Source organism: Chenopodium album, chromosome 23 (genome assembly GCF_948465745.1).
Source record: "Chenopodium album chromosome 23, dcCheAlbu1.1, whole genome shotgun sequence".
NCBI classification, from domain to species: Eukaryota; Viridiplantae; Streptophyta; class Magnoliopsida; order Caryophyllales; family Amaranthaceae; genus Chenopodium; species Chenopodium album.
In genome coordinates, this window is record NC_137856.1 from 6,429,599 (window position 1) to 6,447,112 (window position 17,514).

General features: G+C 35.8%; 2 protein-coding genes across 3 annotated transcripts; one reads left to right on the top strand and one right to left on the bottom strand.

Moving 5' to 3' along the window:
* Window positions 1–2,169: 2,169 nt before the first annotated feature.
* On the top strand, window positions 2,170–5,250 carry LOC145606927 (uncharacterized). The gene is made up of 2 exons (XM_081662750.1): window positions 2,170–2,406; window positions 2,524–5,250. Exons 1-2 carry the CDS (start codon window positions 2,170–2,172, stop codon window positions 5,248–5,250), a joined length of 2,964 nt encoding a protein of 987 aa, XP_081518876.1.
* A 3,527-nt stretch (window positions 5,251–8,777) lies between these two features.
* On the bottom strand, window positions 8,778–17,121 carry LOC145609010 (outer envelope pore protein 16-3, chloroplastic/mitochondrial-like). 2 transcript variants are annotated; one of them, XM_081664587.1, is made up of 3 exons: window positions 16,992–17,121; window positions 15,780–16,131; window positions 8,778–9,301 (listed from the first exon to the last, which is right to left on the bottom strand). In XM_081664587.1, exons 2-3 carry the CDS (start codon window positions 16,117–16,119, stop codon window positions 9,153–9,155), a joined length of 489 nt encoding a protein of 162 aa, XP_081520713.1. In that variant the 5' UTR covers window positions 16,120–16,131; window positions 16,992–17,121; the 3' UTR covers window positions 8,778–9,152. The 2 variants fall into 2 exon arrangements, with proteins under 2 accessions (XP_081520713.1, XP_081520714.1); XM_081664588.1 differs by lacking the exon at window positions 16,992–17,121 and having other exon boundaries at window positions 15,780–16,148.
* Between the last annotated feature and the right edge of the window lie 393 nt (window positions 17,122–17,514).

The window sequence follows — 17,514 nt, forward strand, 5'->3', positions numbered from 1 at the left end:
ATGAGGTTTGATGAGGATTACCATTTCGATGGGCCATTGTCTTCGCAAGAAAGTGAAGAAAGTGATGGTTTTCATACAGCAGAGAAGGAATTATCAAATGAGGACTCCGATCTTGTGAACATGGAAGAGGATCCGGTGGTGCCGGACCTAAGGCTTTCTCCGGGCAGGCGTTTGGGTCTTGGTGGGGATCCCTATGCGGAGTTCATTCAAAGGGGTACGCCAAACCCTAGGGAGCAGGTGCGAGAGAATCAGCAGCAAGGGTCTGATCGGGTCGCTCCATTTATGGGTTCTGCAGGCTTGAACCCAGTTAGGCCGACGGCTATAAGGGGCCCAGATGCGCGGAACAGCAACAGACCCCAACCTCTTGCTCGTGCTTTGTTTGCAAACTCTACTTTCGAAGTCGGGGAAGGTTCATCGGCACAATAGGGAAACAGAATTGGAGGCGGGTCGGGAACTATTTTCCACACATTGGGTATTTCGAAATGGGCTGCTACTCCATCAGCTTTTGAGAGAAATAATGTGGGGCGGCCTGGAAATGTTGGGGGGCAAGGTAGAGCTATGGAAGTTCCGCTGGTTGCTAGCATAGGAGGATGGTTGGAAAGTTCAACAATTATGGCGACGAGACGAATTGATGAGGAACGACAGCAAGAAGAGGAACAGTATGCATGCATTATGGAAGCAAGCACAATTTTGTCCTTGGGTATTCGGCATGCAAGGAGGGATGAGATCCGTGAGATACACCGTAATGTGAGGTCGACCGCACCACCCTTCCTTCGGCTCTCTCCTTCCGATTTGGGTGGTCTTCCAAACCTTCCTCTAACCGAGTTTGATCCACCCAATACTCCGGTATCACACTTTAGCTCATTCAATTTCACTGATTTATTCAACTTTGATGATAGTGCAAATGACAAGAAGCGCATAAGGGAGGCAGTTGGTCATCTTCCTCATTCTTGTGATGGTGACTCGAAGAGGTATAGTGAAACGGATCATGAGTGGGTGGAAAGGAAGAGACTTAAGAGGTTTCATAGGTGGTCCGAAAAGGGCGGGTTTTCTATTTGGCTCAAGGATGAGAAAGGGATAGGAAGGTTTGCTTCGAAGGCTATTTCAGACCCCGACATGGCTAGGGAAGTTGGGGTGGAGATCGATGATGATATTAGGATGAGGGGCAAAAACAAGCAGCCCCAAGTGATCTCTTCTTCTTCGTCAGAGTCTTACAAGCGACAGAAAAGTGAGGAAGTCACTTCGGCTTATAAGGGACTAAGGGATGATATGGATATCGACTTTCAGGGTACTTTGTTTGAGTCGGCACAATCATTTGCAAAGGGTATGGAGGTTGCTCCCAGTCAGCCCCCGAAAGAGTTATGAGTGTTGTGGCGTGGAATTGTAGGGGTCTAAATGATCCACACTCCTTGAAATTCCCTACCTAGTGTGGCTCTATAGTTCTAAGCTACCTATGTTTTTGTTTGTTTCGGAAACAAAAATGGATTTTGTGAAAGCGGCGGATAGTTTAAGTATTCTAGGTCCTACTTCCTATTTTGGTTGGAACTCGGATGGAAGTAGTGGTGGTCTTTTGGTTTTAGTTTGGTCAAATGATGTTGTAGAATGCTTGTATTCCTCAAAAAACTTTATCCTTTGTAAGGTTAATGAAAGAAATGGAAGTATTAAGTATGTCTTGTTTTTTTATGGCGAGCCTAGAGTAGAACATAGAAGAATTGTATGGGAACAACTTCAATGGTTCTTAGAAGAGTTCAAAAATGTCCTAACCATAGGGGATTTTAACCAAGTGGAAAGTGGGAGTGATAAGTTAGGTGGCTCGATCCAAATTAGAGGAATTGATGCCTTCTTAGACTGGAGGTTTAATAGTAATGTAACGGAGGTTCCTTTCTCGGGGCCTAGGTTCACTTGGAGCAACAAAAGGAATGGTAATGAGCTCATTCTTGAAAGGCTTGATCGAGCCTACATCACAGAGGAATGGCTCAATCACTCCCCCGATGGGAGAATCACTCATGAACCAATTATATGCTCCGACCATGCAGCCATCACATATCATGAAAAAGCTAGGTCTACATCCTCTAATAGGCCATATTAGATTGAAATTGGTGCCTTGGCTTCCCGGAGATTAAGGAAATTGTGAAGGACTCTTGGGAAGAAGAAATTCAGGGGTCACATATGTTTCAGCTGTCAAGGAAGTTGGAGAAATTGAGGACCAAACTCCAGTACTGGTGTTTGGAAAATAAGAAGGTGTGGGGTATAAACAGGAGGAATCTCACTAAAGACCTCCAGAGTACAGGCATGAATGTTAATTCACTTCAGGAAGGGGAAGAGTACATTCATCGCATAAACCTCCTCATACCAGAAAGTCAGCTGAGTTTTAACTTCTGGAAGCAAAGAATGAAGGCAAATTGGGTAAGGTTCGAGGACTGCCCCACATCTACAATGTATAGGAAGGTGAAGCAAAGACAATTGAACAACGAGATTCTGACACTAAGGGGGGACAATGATACTTGGATCGAGGGGTAAAAGGAGGTGGAAGAGGTAATTCTCACCTCGATCAAAGATATCTACAATCCTGTCACTAGTAATAATCATGGGGAGGATATTGACCTCCTTCTTCGGCAATTGGACATCCCATCCCTCTCGGAAGCGGATCGGCTTTGGTTGGATAGGGATTTTACAGATGGGGAAATCAAAAAAGCTATGTTTGATATGCATGGCTCTAAGTCTCCAGGGCCAGATGGGTTTACAGTGGATTTCTTCAAGGCATTTTGGGAAGAGGTAGGTATTCTAGTGATTGAAAGTGTGAAGCAATTTCTGAGGACAGGAAACATGTTGAAAGAATGGAATCAGTCCCTGCTTGTTTTGATCCCAAAGGTAAAGGTTCCAGAAATTGCTAGCCAGTTCAGGCCGATAAGCCTTTGCAACACAGTCTACAAATGCATTTCGAAATGCCTTGTTAACAGGCTAAAAGTGGTGCTTCCTAATCTTATTACGGAAAACCAAAGTGCTTTTATACCTGGGAGATACATGGAGGATAACATCCTTTTGAGTCATGAGCTTATGCACGTCATAAATTCGAAGAAAGGCTCGAATTTCACAGCAGTTAAGGTAGATATGTCAAAGGCTTATGACAGGGTGGATTGGCTTTTTCTTCTAAAAGTCATGCAAGCTTATGGGTTTTCAGAGCACTGGATAAAGATGGTCTCACAATGTATTTCAACGGTGAGTTTTAAATCAGTTATTAACAGGAAAACTTCTGATCATTTCGCTCCAAAGTGTGGGTTAAGACAGGGGGACCCTCTATCTCCATATCTCTTTATTTTCTGCATGGATATCCTCTCTAGAATGTTGTCACTGGCGGAAGATATAAATCAGTTTCAGGGCCTGAAAGTTTCCCGCAGGTCTCCCTCGATTTCTCATCTCTTCTTTGCAGATGATGTTATGCTCTTCTTCAAAGCTAATGAGGAAGCCTGTGAATGTATTACTGACATTTTTCAAAGGTTTGAGAAAGCTTCTGTGCAACAGTTAAACCTCCAGAAATCCTTTATAAAGTTCTCTCCTGGGGTTGACATTGATAAAAGGTCAGCTGTAAAAGCAAGCCTTGCTATGCCTGAAACCGATAATATGGGGGTCTACTTAGGAGCCAAAATTGATATACAAGGAAAGAAGAGGTTACACTTCCAATTCTTAGTGGACAGAGTTTCAGAGAAAATTGTCTCATGGGCTTCTATGCACCTCTCTCAGGCAGCAAAGCTAATCTTGATCAACACTGTGCTTATCAGTATGTCAGCTCATGTTATGAAGTGTATGAAACTCCCTCAGAGCATTGCAAACAAGATCGAATCTTTGATTAGCAGATTCTGGTGGTCTAATAACGGTAATAAAGGTTTACACTGGGTTAGTAGGAGCGTGATACAGCTTCCAAAAAGCATGGGTGGGTTAGGGATTAGAGGTACTTCGACACTGAATGATGCCTTCCTTTTCAAACAAGCAACAAGGATGCACCTTAACCCACAGCTCCTTCTATCAAGGGTACATAAAGGTTTTCAAATGTGTGGCATTTGCAACATGTACAGGCCTGTAGTTAGGAAAGGAAATCCCTCTATGGGAAGGTCGAGCCTACAAAAGGTTATTCAGGTTTTCAAAGATGGCTTTGCATGGAAGGTTGGGAATGGGAATAATATCAAGGCTATCAGTATGCCCTGGGTTAAAGGGGATACTCCTTTAGCCAAGTCTAGTCAAACTCTAAGGGCAGCCTTGGAATGGAAAGTGAAGGATTTTATTGATGAGGATACGGGTTCTTGGAAAGCAGGGAAGGTTAGGGAGTATTTTGATTGGGATAGTGTCAAGTCCATTCTCTCGATGGAGCTTCCGCACTCAAGTGAGGATGATTTTCTATATTGGAAATATCACCCCTCTGGAAGATATACGACCAAAACTGGTTACTACTACTTGTCTAGAGATCTGGGGCTAGGAGAAGGATCGTTCATGGCCAGAGACCGGGATTTTGTAAAGATAATTTGGAGAATGGACATTCAGCCGAAATGGAAGCTTTTCCTGTGGAGACTTTTTCACGATGGTATTGCAGTTAAAGCTAATTTAGCTAGAAGAGGAATAAACGTCGATGAGATTTGTGATCATTGCGGGGTGGAATCGGAAGACAGCCAACACCTGTTTAGATTCTGTTTTCTGGCAAAGGAAGTATGGGAGAATGGCTCCCATACTATTTTCCATGACTCCTTTGAGTCCAGTTCTTTGAAAGGATGGATTCAACACTATATCCTGCTTTTTCATAGAGAGGATGGGAAGCATAGTCACCGTTGTGTGTTGTTTATTGCAACTTTATGGGGACTTTGGAGGGCAAGAAATGAAAGATGTTTCAAGGGTGCTAGAGGTACGACAGGGCAAGTGGTGGAATTTATAAACTTAGCAATGAGGGACCATGAGACCTTTACACACAGAGCGAATCCGACTACTGTGTTGAGAGCAAACAATGAAAATGATCCAATCATTCCCCCTGGTTTCAATTATATTCATCTAGGGAAAGAGAAGGTAGGATTTGATGACTACATAGTGGAAGTGGATGGGTCTTGGGATAAGAAGTCTACAAGAGCAGGGATCGGTTGGGCAGTTCAGACCAATTCTATGGGCTATGATATAGAAGAGGATGGGAGACATGGTACGGCCTCGTCTGCCCTTCATTGTGAAGCCTGGGCTTGCCTAGAAGCAATGAAATGGGCTCAAGCTAGGTAGGCAAGGGATCCTTATTCTATCTGACTCCATTTCTCTTATGGATAATTTACAAGATGATTTAGGCAAGGAGGTAATGATAACTTGGGCTCTAAAAGAAATAAGGAAAGTTGGGTCGGAGTTCCAAAGATGCGCAATCTTAAAAGTCAGAAGGGATCAGGTTCAAAGAGCGGATGACATTGCGAGGAAATGTCGGTTAACCCTGTCTAATTACTTGTAGTTTATTTTGTGTTTTCCTTTGCTCTTGTCAAAAAAAAAAAAAAAAAAAAAAAAAAAAAAAAATTAGGGATATCAGTAAGCAAGAGTGCAATAATGGAATTATTATTACTGCATAGATGTTTATTAATATATTATAGATACTTCGTACAAACTGTGATGGTACTAATGTTTATGAACATATGTTTATTAACATTAATATATACAGTACTATTGATCTATTATTCATACAATCATACTAATATTAATGTATTTATTATTCATTGCCGATCATACCAATTATGTGTCTATGTGGAAATATATATTGTATATGGTTTTTGCTAACGAACATCTTTGGGTGTTGGATATGGTATTAATTTGGACATGCATCCCAATATCATTTGTCAATCGTAAATAGAGATTATTTCAAGGTAATATTTCTACTTTTAATTATCTTATGTAATGCCTTCAAGGCGTTCGTTAACTTTTGTCATTACATATATAGATTTATTGCTTAAAAGTTAAAAGTTATATAATCATTAGATGGGATCATCTTTATTTTACAAACTCTTAAATGTACCTGGTTCAAATTAATTTATTGTGAACCACTTATATTATAAACACTATGACTATTTTATTAATTTAAAAAATCACTATATTAAAAAAAGGTTAATATGTTAAAATAAAAGTCATTGTGTTATATAAAAAACATACTTTGTAAGAGTTTAAAATTTTATTAATGAAAGTTTTTAATTATTAGTCAATATGATTAGTAAAGGTTACCATGTTAAATTAGGGTCACCGTGTTAAAATTAGAGTTATTATATTCATTATAATGTCGGCTAACACATGTTTTATAAGAGCCGAAAATGATGTAGCCCACCTCGTTAATTTGTTCAATTTTTGGAAATATTTTCTATTTTAGTAGAAAATGAGCTCTTTCATCTTGAAATCAAAATAAAAAAAAATTCATTAATTGAAAAAAACGAAATGGCTCTGCCGGGTATTCGTCGAAAGCAATTCCTTCCTTTCGATGAATACCCGGTTGGGTGGGATACAAATCGTTACTCTGAATGTGCTTGTATGTATCCGTTCTCCGACAGCCTACAAAACTTTAGTGGATTTTGATGTGAAATAATATTTTCGGCTAACGATTTCCTCAAAAAATTTAAAATAAAAATGTACGTGCATTTTTCCTTCGTGTCTTTGTTGACAATTGATGCTTGATTATGTGCAATTGTGCATTGAATCTTTATAAAGTTGAACCTTAGATTTTAAATTTAGGGATTAATTTGGTACATACTATACTATACACCATGCGATTACTTGTAATAAACAGAGTAGCCCCTATTATACTTACAGGGTAACCCCTTATTTTATTTATTGAGTAACACTCAAATTACAAAGTACCTCTTACAACACAGACAGATTAACCTATATATACTAAGTAGCCCTATAACTGTAACAAGATAACCTCTATAACACTGAACAAGTAACTTCATGAAGCTTAGGTTGGCCACACACATATTAAAGTTGGTGCTATATTTTATGTGGGGATCGATAAAAAATTGTCAAAACACTTTTATCCTTCCCCGTATGATAGATTTGAATGCATGAATGTTAATACAAAGTATATATGATTCAATATAATCATAAGTGCCAATTTTAAAATCCCCAACTTATTGCTAAATAACTATATATTACTTATTATTTTTATTAAAATAATTATGGCAGTCATAGTTCAAGAAGAGTCCTACATCTCATGGTCACTTTATTCTAGTGATCCGCTTAGTTCAAATAGGCTATACAATCTATCTTCTCTTTTCCCAAATGTGCGAGGTCCAAATACCACAATTCCACATTGGTGGTTCTCTAGATATAAGGTTGATCATAAATAGATTAATTCCCTTATGAATTATTAGTAGCATAAATTAATTAATCATACATAGAAGTAATGATAACATAACTTAGTATAGTTTAAATTAAGAGAAAGAAATGATAAAATAATTTAATTAGAGTTTTTAAGTAAGAAATAGAAATGACAAAATATAATAAAGTTATCATATATAGAAGTGATTCATTTAAAAGAAATATCCATAAAAGGAAAGTGATATGTTTAAAAAAAAACGAACGGAGTAACAAATAGGCTAATAAACAGCATTTATTACTTGACTAGACTTGAAATTTGATCAATCAATTTAAAGCAAGATCAACGTCAACAAGAATCCATTCATTTCTTCTTTGTATCGGGTACATTATGAGCATTGTGCCCTGAGGTGCAACTCCAAGGACCAAGTTGTTCAAAATTTCCAATACACTTCTTCTCTTAGGCTTTCTCCAAGGCTCCAAGCCAAGCTTTGAAATTTATGGTCCGGTGAGGGTGGGCATATGACTTCATGAGTACTTATATGATTAAAATCTTTGAGATAAATTAGTTTCAAAAGGCGGTTTTGATTTGATAATATACCCATTTTACTATAATCGAACTTTGTCGGGTTCTTATCCCACCAAGTTGCCAAAGAAAGATCCTTATTCATTCGAGATGACCCAATAAACTCCAAACAAGAACCCAACTTTTCATAAGAACCCAACCTTCATCTTCAATAAGAGGTGTGTATCAACTAGCTCAATTAAGGTCGTGTCTAAGATGTGGGATCAAATCTCGTTCACATGATGTGATGAGTGCTTCTCTCTTTTAAAACTAGGAGTGCAGTTTCCTCCTTGGTTTTGGATGACAAGTGTCCCTTAGAACTCCAATCCGTGGAAAATTTGGACAAGCTTAATTCTATCCATGAAAGACAAGTCACTTGTAAGATTTCTTACATATTGACTTTTTTTTTTTTTTTTTTTTTTTTTTTTTTTTTTTTTTTTGTGTGTGTGTTAAATATTGTCTTAAAAGATACAAAATTTGGTCAAGAATCATCTAGTCCTAATTCCTATAGGGGTTCACCAAGCTATTTCTCAAGGTTTGGTTTCCAAGCGTAGAATCTCTCATTTGGTTTCCAAGCATAAATTCACTCTTCCCTCTCTCTAGTCTCCAGTTTCAAGTAGCCAATCCTCTGATTTTTAGGTTTACAAATATATTTTCTTATCCAACTGAATTTTGTAGTTGCAGTGCTAGCCCAGAACAAGTTAACATGGAGCCCAACCTTCTAATAATATATTGAGTACCATATATACTAATCGTTTCGAAAACAAAACTCGTAACTTCCGCGTCACACAATGCACAGTTGAAACATAAAAGGGAGCAGCCTGTAAGTTTGAACTGCTTCTGCCACACATTCGAAAATTTATTAGAATCTTCAGCAGGAAGAAAGTCGCATATTATTTGTCAAAAAAAAAAAAAGTCACATATATAGTCTCTGGATTCATCAGAAATTAAATTCTTCAGCTAGAATTTGAAAATTTTACAGCCTTAACAAGCTTAAAGCCACTGACTAGTTAGAATCAACAAGTAAGGATTTAACACTCATTATACATCCTTGCTCTCTTAAAGATATCAAGAAGCGACAAAATGTTTTTCTTAATTTGTTTGGAAAGAGGATAAAAACTTGCAAATCGGCAGTACAAATTTATTCAACAATTCATTCAACCGTGGCTAATGAGTTTAAAGGTAAGGCTAAGGCAAAAGGAAATTACACAAGAAAATACATCTTATCTGAGAATAAGCCAAAGCATTGCCTCTGAAACACGATAGCACCAATACGAGCTTATTCTGTGGGTGCAGGCCTTTTCTTGACAGTGTAAGGGTAGTACTCTTTACCATTGTCAATTCTTGTTGTCTGACCACCAATATCAATGAGGGCAGAAGTGGCAGCCAATGCAGCTCCCGCAGAAATTGCCGTTGGAATGCTCCTTCCTGAAAAATATGTAATACATTGAACAACAGAAACAAATGCTTGGAAAAAAAGACTAGAAGCCTTAATACGCTCAACAATGATTAAGGATATGTGATATGCCAAGAAGGCCCAAGTAAATATAATTTAAGCAGACCAGAATCCAATTCTATAATGAACTTTCAAAGTTGTTAATGTTTGCATAAAGATCATCATTAGTTCAATAGTACCTACTTAGTGAAAGCTCAGCTGTTTCACTGTTTCAACATTTATATCTGCTGCAAAACCAATAAAACTTTATACAAAAACTGGCCAATTTTTTACAGTCAAGGTTAGTCCGCATGAACATTAAAAAACAATAACAAATTATTCTGTCAAATATGTCTCCGAAAAACCCAGAAATAGCATTTTTAATCTTTCTATCAATTGATATGAGTCACAAATTTGAAAACTTGCACACAACATATGACTAAAAGAATATAAATTTATGACATATTCGCTCATAAGAACAAATATTTTGAGCTTTGACCTCCAAAGTCAAATGTGACTGCTAACTTGTAATTTGTAATAAAAGTAGTCACTGCTAACTTTGTCCTCTTAGTTCTTACAGTGGCTTCATTTCTTAGCACAATCATATATAATTTTCCTAAGTTTGTTACATCAATTAAAGGAGCCAATAGGGCATTATCTCCCAATTTCAGCCTCAAATTATTTATAAATAGAGCATTCCCAATCAACTTCACAACTTTGCTAGAGATACTACTAAGTAAGAACTTGCATAAAAGGAGAGAGAGGAACGGATGAGAGGTGAGGAGGAGAAGAGAGATCAGTCAGTATCAGCCACTCAATGAAGAGCCGATATATTACACTCGTAAAGGGAGGAGAGATCACTCAGTATTAGCCACTCAATGAAGAAAATATATATTACGCCCTTCAAAAAGAAAAGAAGAAAATGTTGTATAAGAACAGAGGCATTGAGAACACACACTGATAAAGAACGAAAGGGAAGGTGACTTGGAAAGAAGCCTAACACCATGTTTGGATAGAGAAATGGAAGAAAAGGAAGAAAAGAGAAAGGGAGGGAATGGTCATCTCTTATTTAGATTAGCATATGGAAGTAGGGAAAGGGAGATAATTAGTTGGATCAATTTTCCTTGTCCTTCAATAAACCAAATCCTTCCCATTTTGTAAAGATTGGGAAAGAAAATAGAAACTCTCCCTCTCCCTCCCCTTCCTTTCCTTCCCCTTCTTATACCCTTCCCTTTCTTTCCCTTCGAATTCCTTATTTTTTGAAGGACTTTTTATTTAAAGTGATGGTCCAATTGGAGGACAGCCAACTGAGTACTAATGGGCCAAGGAGGCGCACAAGCCCGTTATCCTTTATTAAAAGGGAAGGAATATGCATCTCTTCATTTCCTTTCCTTTCCCTTCCCTTAATCTACGTCATAACCAAATAAGGAAAATTATATACCTTATTTTTCCTTCCCTCTCTTTCCTTTATAATATTCCTATCCAAACATAGTGTAAAATAAATATATAAAATACCTTTTCCCACTATGACAGTGGGTGGTGGAAGGTTGTTGAACAGATATATAAAGTACATTTTCCTTCCCTCTCTTTCTTATTTAGTTGACATGTTTTTTTAAATCACATTTGTCAGGGCAAAACTTCACCAATTGATATCTCTTATTATTAATAAATAAATAAAAATTATAACAAGTTGATACTATGAAAATACATATTGAGAGGATTTTGACAAAACTTTATATAACTATGTTTTATCGTAACTACAAATCATTAAAGGTAATGAAAGTAAAATTTTTTAATAGTGTCAAAAGTCAAAACATGTCAACTAAAAAGAACAAAATAAGTATATAACAATGCATAATTTACTAAACCATCAATTTCAAGTAATTTCCACAAGTGACAACTTAGTTTATCCTTTCTTGCTTGACACACTTTATTTTATTTTATTTTTGGCTTATCCATTTTATCATTATACCCCTTCAACCTCACAATGATTACACTTTTGCACACTTTCTCTTACTTTATTCACCTATTTCATACACAAACTTATCTCATCACATTCTCTTCCTCACTTTATCCTACTTAATCTTACACCCCCTCACCTCCCTTCAATATTTTCATAAATTGTGTATCTAAAGACAATAATCAATAAGTGGAACACAAACAAATAGAGAGAGAATTATCTATCTGAAAATTTTCTCAGGTAGCCATGTACTTTTGACTTTAATCATTGGTAGTTAATTTTTTTTCATGGTTATCAATGGTAGCTCCGAACTCTTACAATTTATTAAACGTGACATTACTTATGAGTTCTGGGTAAAATTTTTGCAAAACTGACTATTCTGATTTACCAGCAACTGTCATTCTTGTTCTCTCTCCACTAGCACCCAATCACTGATAAGCCCTCAACCAACCACCTCCATCCTCATTCTTGTTCTCTCTCCTCTAGCACCCAATCACCGATAAGCCCCAACCACTGCCCCTATTACTGCAAATTTACCAGAAATACCACCACCTCCATCATGTCTTACATAATGTCACCTTAAACTAACCCTCAAAACTATTTCACTCACCTTAATTTTCTCCTCTAGGTAAACACTCCCACAAGCAACAATCCCTTCCTCCTTTTTGATCTTCTTCACCACCTGTCAATGAACAGCATATATGTTTATCACCGCCAATAATAGTTGACATGTGGGTTGCTGAACCTTTGGTTGATGATTCTAGAAATCATTAATGAGCCTTTTACTGATGTTTTTGAGTGAGCCTTTTTAATGATGTGTTTGAGAAATTTGTTGGGCTTGAGGTTATTGAAGAAACCAATAAAATGGTCGAATATAAGATTTGATGAATACAGGGATGAGTGATATATCTCAATTGAAGTAAATGGCCAATATTATAATGAATTTAGGGAAAGCCTTGAATAGAGCATTGAGCATTAAGAGGTATGATTATCTTGACCCTTGGAATTTTAAAATGGTTTTGGAGAAGAAGCAAAGGAGGTGTGAATGCTTGATGTTTGTGGGAATTTAATGGAAAGACAGAAGAGGAGATGAGCTGAGAGTTTAATGGAGAAGAGGGGGGTTTTTTTAATGGTGGCGTGATGTTGATTTTTTAGCACAGAGAGGGAGGTAGGGGTGAAGTAAGAGTAAAAATTTAGCCATGATTAGATCAAGTTAGATTTAACACATTTTTTAACCAAAATATGTCATTAATGTTACTTTAGGTAATGATTAAAAGTTTGGTATTACAGAGATAATAAAATAAATAGTTGGCTACCAATTATAAAATAAAAGTCAAAAGTACAAGGCTACTGTTGTAAATTTCCCATTTTTATATGGGTAATGCTATACATAGGGCTATATATAAACATTAAAAACACTCTTGAAAAATTGTATAAAATTAGGAATTTATGACAAAAACACGCGTAGATCAGTGTAATTAGTGTGTTTTTGTCATAATTTTCTAAATTTAAATAATTTTCAAGAGTATTTTTAATGCTTATATGTAGCCTTAAGGGTTGTGTATAGCATTTTCTTTTTTATATGGGTAATGCTATACATAGTCCTTAAGGCTATATACAAGCATTAATAACACTCTTGAAAACTTAGTTTTAAAAGGCGCAAGGCGCACCAAGGCGCAAATGGTCCTTGCAGCCTAGTGGCGAGGTGCAAGGCGAAGGCGCGCGCCTTTTGTATGCAAGGCGCATGTATTTATATATTTATTTCAGATTATTTTTACTTTGATAGTACTTAATACCAATTAAAAAGATTCATAATAAATTAAATAATGATATATTTAAAGCTAAGGTAGTCTGAATTTGAAAAAATGTCCATCATTCTTCAATTTATAACTTAAATCTTAATTATTTTCCTTGAGACGCAAAGGCACGCCTTACCTAAGGCACTTGAATGAGCCTCGGCTAGCTAAAGCCCATTTCCCAGAGCCTGGGAGTGAGGCGCGATTTTTAAAACCAAGCTTGAAATTGTACTCCCTCCGAGTTTTTTTAAGTGACACACTTTCCATTTCCGGCCGTGTTTTTTTAAGTGATACACTTCCTCTTTTAGAAATTCCTTACATTTTAATAATATATCTTCACCCCACTATCTCTTACTTAATCATTTCTCACTCCTTTTATGGTCCCCACTTCCTCTCACATTCTTTTACTTTATCATTTCTCACTCCTCCAACCTACCCCACTAACATCTTATTTTATTAAAGTCAATAAAATCTCCTAAAAATCTGTGTCGGTCAAACTGTGTCACTTAAAAAAACACGGAGGGAGTATAAAATTAGGAATTCATGACAAAAACATGCGTACATCAGTGTAATTAGTGTGTTTTTGTCATGATTTTCTAAATTTAAACAATTTTCAAGAGTGTTTTAATGCTTATATGTAGCCCTAAGGGCTATGTATAGCATTTTCCTTTTTATATTATTGACAATTATAAGATTTTATTGTACCTTATTTAAGGTCTTATAATACCTTATTATCACTTTATAAACCCTATCTTATCTTATCTTGGCTCTTATCTTATCGAAACTAAATAAACAATAATTGTTACCTTTCTCCTGACTAGTTTTTTACGAAATAATTGTTTTTGGTTCATGTAGCCAACCTCATTTATGAGATTAAGGCTTCGATTGATTGATTGATTTTCCTAACTAGTTCTTATCTCCCAAACCATTCTAGTGGAAATCATGAAGAAAAAATAGGAAAGAGGAGGAACTAACTAAAGGACAATAAAGTAAAGTAAGCACAAGGCATGTCACAGCCAAAAATGGCAAAACACTTCTTTGCAACACTTATAGTGCAAAGAAAATTTTTTTTATATACCGCATATATCCTAATGGATGGTAACGAAATCTTTCATGTATACAACAGGTACCAAGCATAGGATCACTTCAAATCTTCAATCAAGAATAGTGTAAGGATTTAAAGGAAACCAAGCCCATAATCCCACTAGTGACATCAACCTTTCAAAGGTTCCTAGTGTATAATGCTGCAATGAGAACATATAAGAGACTTCAAGTTAAATCTCTTGAGATGAAGGTTGTAAGTTGAAATTCACCAATTTAGCAATTTCCATAAAATAAGACAAGAACTCAAAACATAAGACAGAATTGGAGAGGAATAGAGAAAAAGAAGGTTAGGAAAAAGAAACATCAATTTAAAGATGGGCAGTTGCAAATAGAATAAGCAACACTTAATGTATTAATTTGTCAAATACACCACGAGTTCAAGCCGTTCTTCATTTTCTATATTCAATGGAGATTTTTCCTAAAGTTATCGTGTATATTGAAATTCACCTATTTCCATCAAAACATCAGAAAAGAATTGGACAGGAAATTGAGAATAACAAGGCTAGGGGAAAAAAATCAAGGGAAAGATGCTTAAACAACACTAGCTATATTTATTTGTCATATACACCATGAGTTCAAATTGTTCTTTATCATCTATTTTCAGGAGAGATTCTTCCTAATGTTATCATGAATTCACATTCATCTCTTCAAGTTGATTTAAACACAAGGTTCCTATATATTGGATTATTGATGTACTTGATAACAATATTAAAAAGTACATTTCAAAATACACATGAACGAAGCCCATCTAAGCCCCTATATTGCATAATTTACACTATCATTGTCAAGGCTATGAAACCACAATGTGGCAATGAAGAAACTTGATAGTTTAAACTATACAAGCTGCTTGCAACCCTAGTTTCAGAGTAATGCACAGGAATTAAGGATAGCATATACAACCACTTAAATAGTCTTTAAAGCAATATGAGAGAGAGAAATATCAGTTGGAAAGATAATCTAGTAAGAAAAAATGATGTATTAAATGTAGCAACTACTTGTATAATATAAGGAAAGTAGGCAAATTTTCAAATTGGAATTGAAGAACACTAATTTTTAACTAACAAATAATAGGATTCAAGAATGACAATTTATTAGTAACAAAGGAGGTAGGAAGCGTCGTCCTTTTAAAATAAAAAAGGAGGTAGGAAGTATCGGCCATTTAAAATCAGCAGACAGAATATAGGGGCTTTAACTTCCCTCTTAAACTCTAAATAAAGCCAGCCACAGTCAATTTATATTTGCATGATACACAAAAAAACAACCTTAAGTACCTAAATTAGGAAAAAAGCAACCAGGTAAATCCATCATAGAGTGCAGATAGAAATCTTATAGGATTTCCGATTTCTTCAATAGAAATTTGAAATATGATGTTTTTTGTAACAACCTAGTATATATACAAACATGATTTGAAACACGCAGTTATTTTAATCTCTCTAGTTTGTACAAGTTAGTTCCTCCCTCCTACATTCAGTATATGCCATAATATCTCAGCACATTTAGCTTTATAAGGTTTTACTTCACAAAAAATTCCAAGGTATTATAAATGAAGTTGCTAAGATATTCATTACTGATTACTAGTTTCAATAGCATCGGAAAAAGAATATGCCATACCTTTGAAGCCCAAAACAGAAGCTCCAGCAACAAAGCCACCAACTGCTCCATTAACAAAGTCTCTCTTTTTCCTATAATGTTCCACCATCTGCTCTGCACCAATGAAAATACCACCTATAGCAGCAAATGTTAGCCCATAGTTTCCCATCATCTTCAAAGTCCTTATCAATCCTGGTAGTGCAACTTTTCTCTCAACACGGGGCACGTCATACCATGTTGCCACAACGGTACCAAATATTGTTCCAGCTGCTAAACCACTAGTTGTACCCTTAATAACCTTCATCATGGGGGTGTCATCGTCTTCAAAGTATCTGCGCTCTGCAGGGCTGACTGAATCCATAGCTTTTCCGAACTGAAAACAACAAGATATGCAGCTAGATAACAAAGTCTTTTCGCCAGCTATATTCCTTCCACTGAGTTAAAAGATAGCTGTGCATCAACTCTTGGTTATTATTGAAATTACATAATTCAGCATAACGAAAATCTTATACTAAGCTCCAACGTCATTGTCGCCCATGAAATACTCCTATGATGAAGGCTTTACCAGTATGGGCAGCTCATTTGCAAAGTTACGAACTAGATGATAGTAACCACTAAACTATGTCATAATTCATGTAATCATTTCAAAATGAAATATAAACAAAATTTTAAAATTATTCGTGGAATAACCCGGGGCATCACCTACGCACAAAGACTAATTAATGCTCAAAACAAAGCAGGGTGACAGCTCTGCACAAGTGGTAGCCAAATTGATTGAAGAATAGCAGCATGATTGCAAGCATTAGTTCAGCTAGAATTTTGACAAATAGTTTCTGCTCCTGAGAAATTGCAGTTTAAGTGTTTAACACTACACATTTACACAATTAGGAAGAAAAGTCCCAATCTTTATAGTTCGATCCTAAAATTATAGGGTTCTGCAACACATTAGCAACCAAATTTGATTCGATTATCAAATTAGGCTCATAATTTTAGGGAAGAAATGTCCCATTTTATAGTTACATTCAGCAAATTTGATTCAAATATCAAATTAGGCTAAAAAATCACATAATTCATTCTTCTCTAGCAACAAATTCGAGTTTAGTGACAATAAAAAATGATTCAATGATCGAATTTAGAAGAACCCTTAAATGAGTATACTGTGAATTGAATCAACGATAAACTCTAGATTGTGAAATTGATAATCGATGATTACAAAAAGAAACAATATATTACCTCAGAAGCAGCTTCAACGGAAGACAGAAATTTCAATGGAGAATGTGGAGTGCGCTTCAATGGAAAACTGAGAGAGAAAGAGACAGATCTAGGTTTTTGGTAAGATGGTGTTTGCTTAAATCAATTATTTTAAACAATAATAAATAAATAAAGATTACGGATTAATAAAAATCGTTAATTAAAAAAATAATAAAATCTAAGAAATAAAAATTAAAAAAATAAAAAAAAAAATCGTTTTCACTACTTTAGGGCTTGTTTGGCATCATTTTTGGTTTTCAGTTTCCTGTTTTTTTGAAAACTAAAAACCAAAAACAGGAAACAAGAAAAAGGTGTTTCCACTTTTTTTGTTGTCCGTTTTCAAAATTATCATGATTTTAATAAGTCTAAATATTTTTTGATCCACTATGTGACATATATAATGTACTTTTAAAAAACAAAAAACCAAAAAACAGAAAACCACAGCAATGCCAAACGGACCCTTATTTTGATTTTTTTTTGTTGCAAGTGTTCACTACTCCGTACT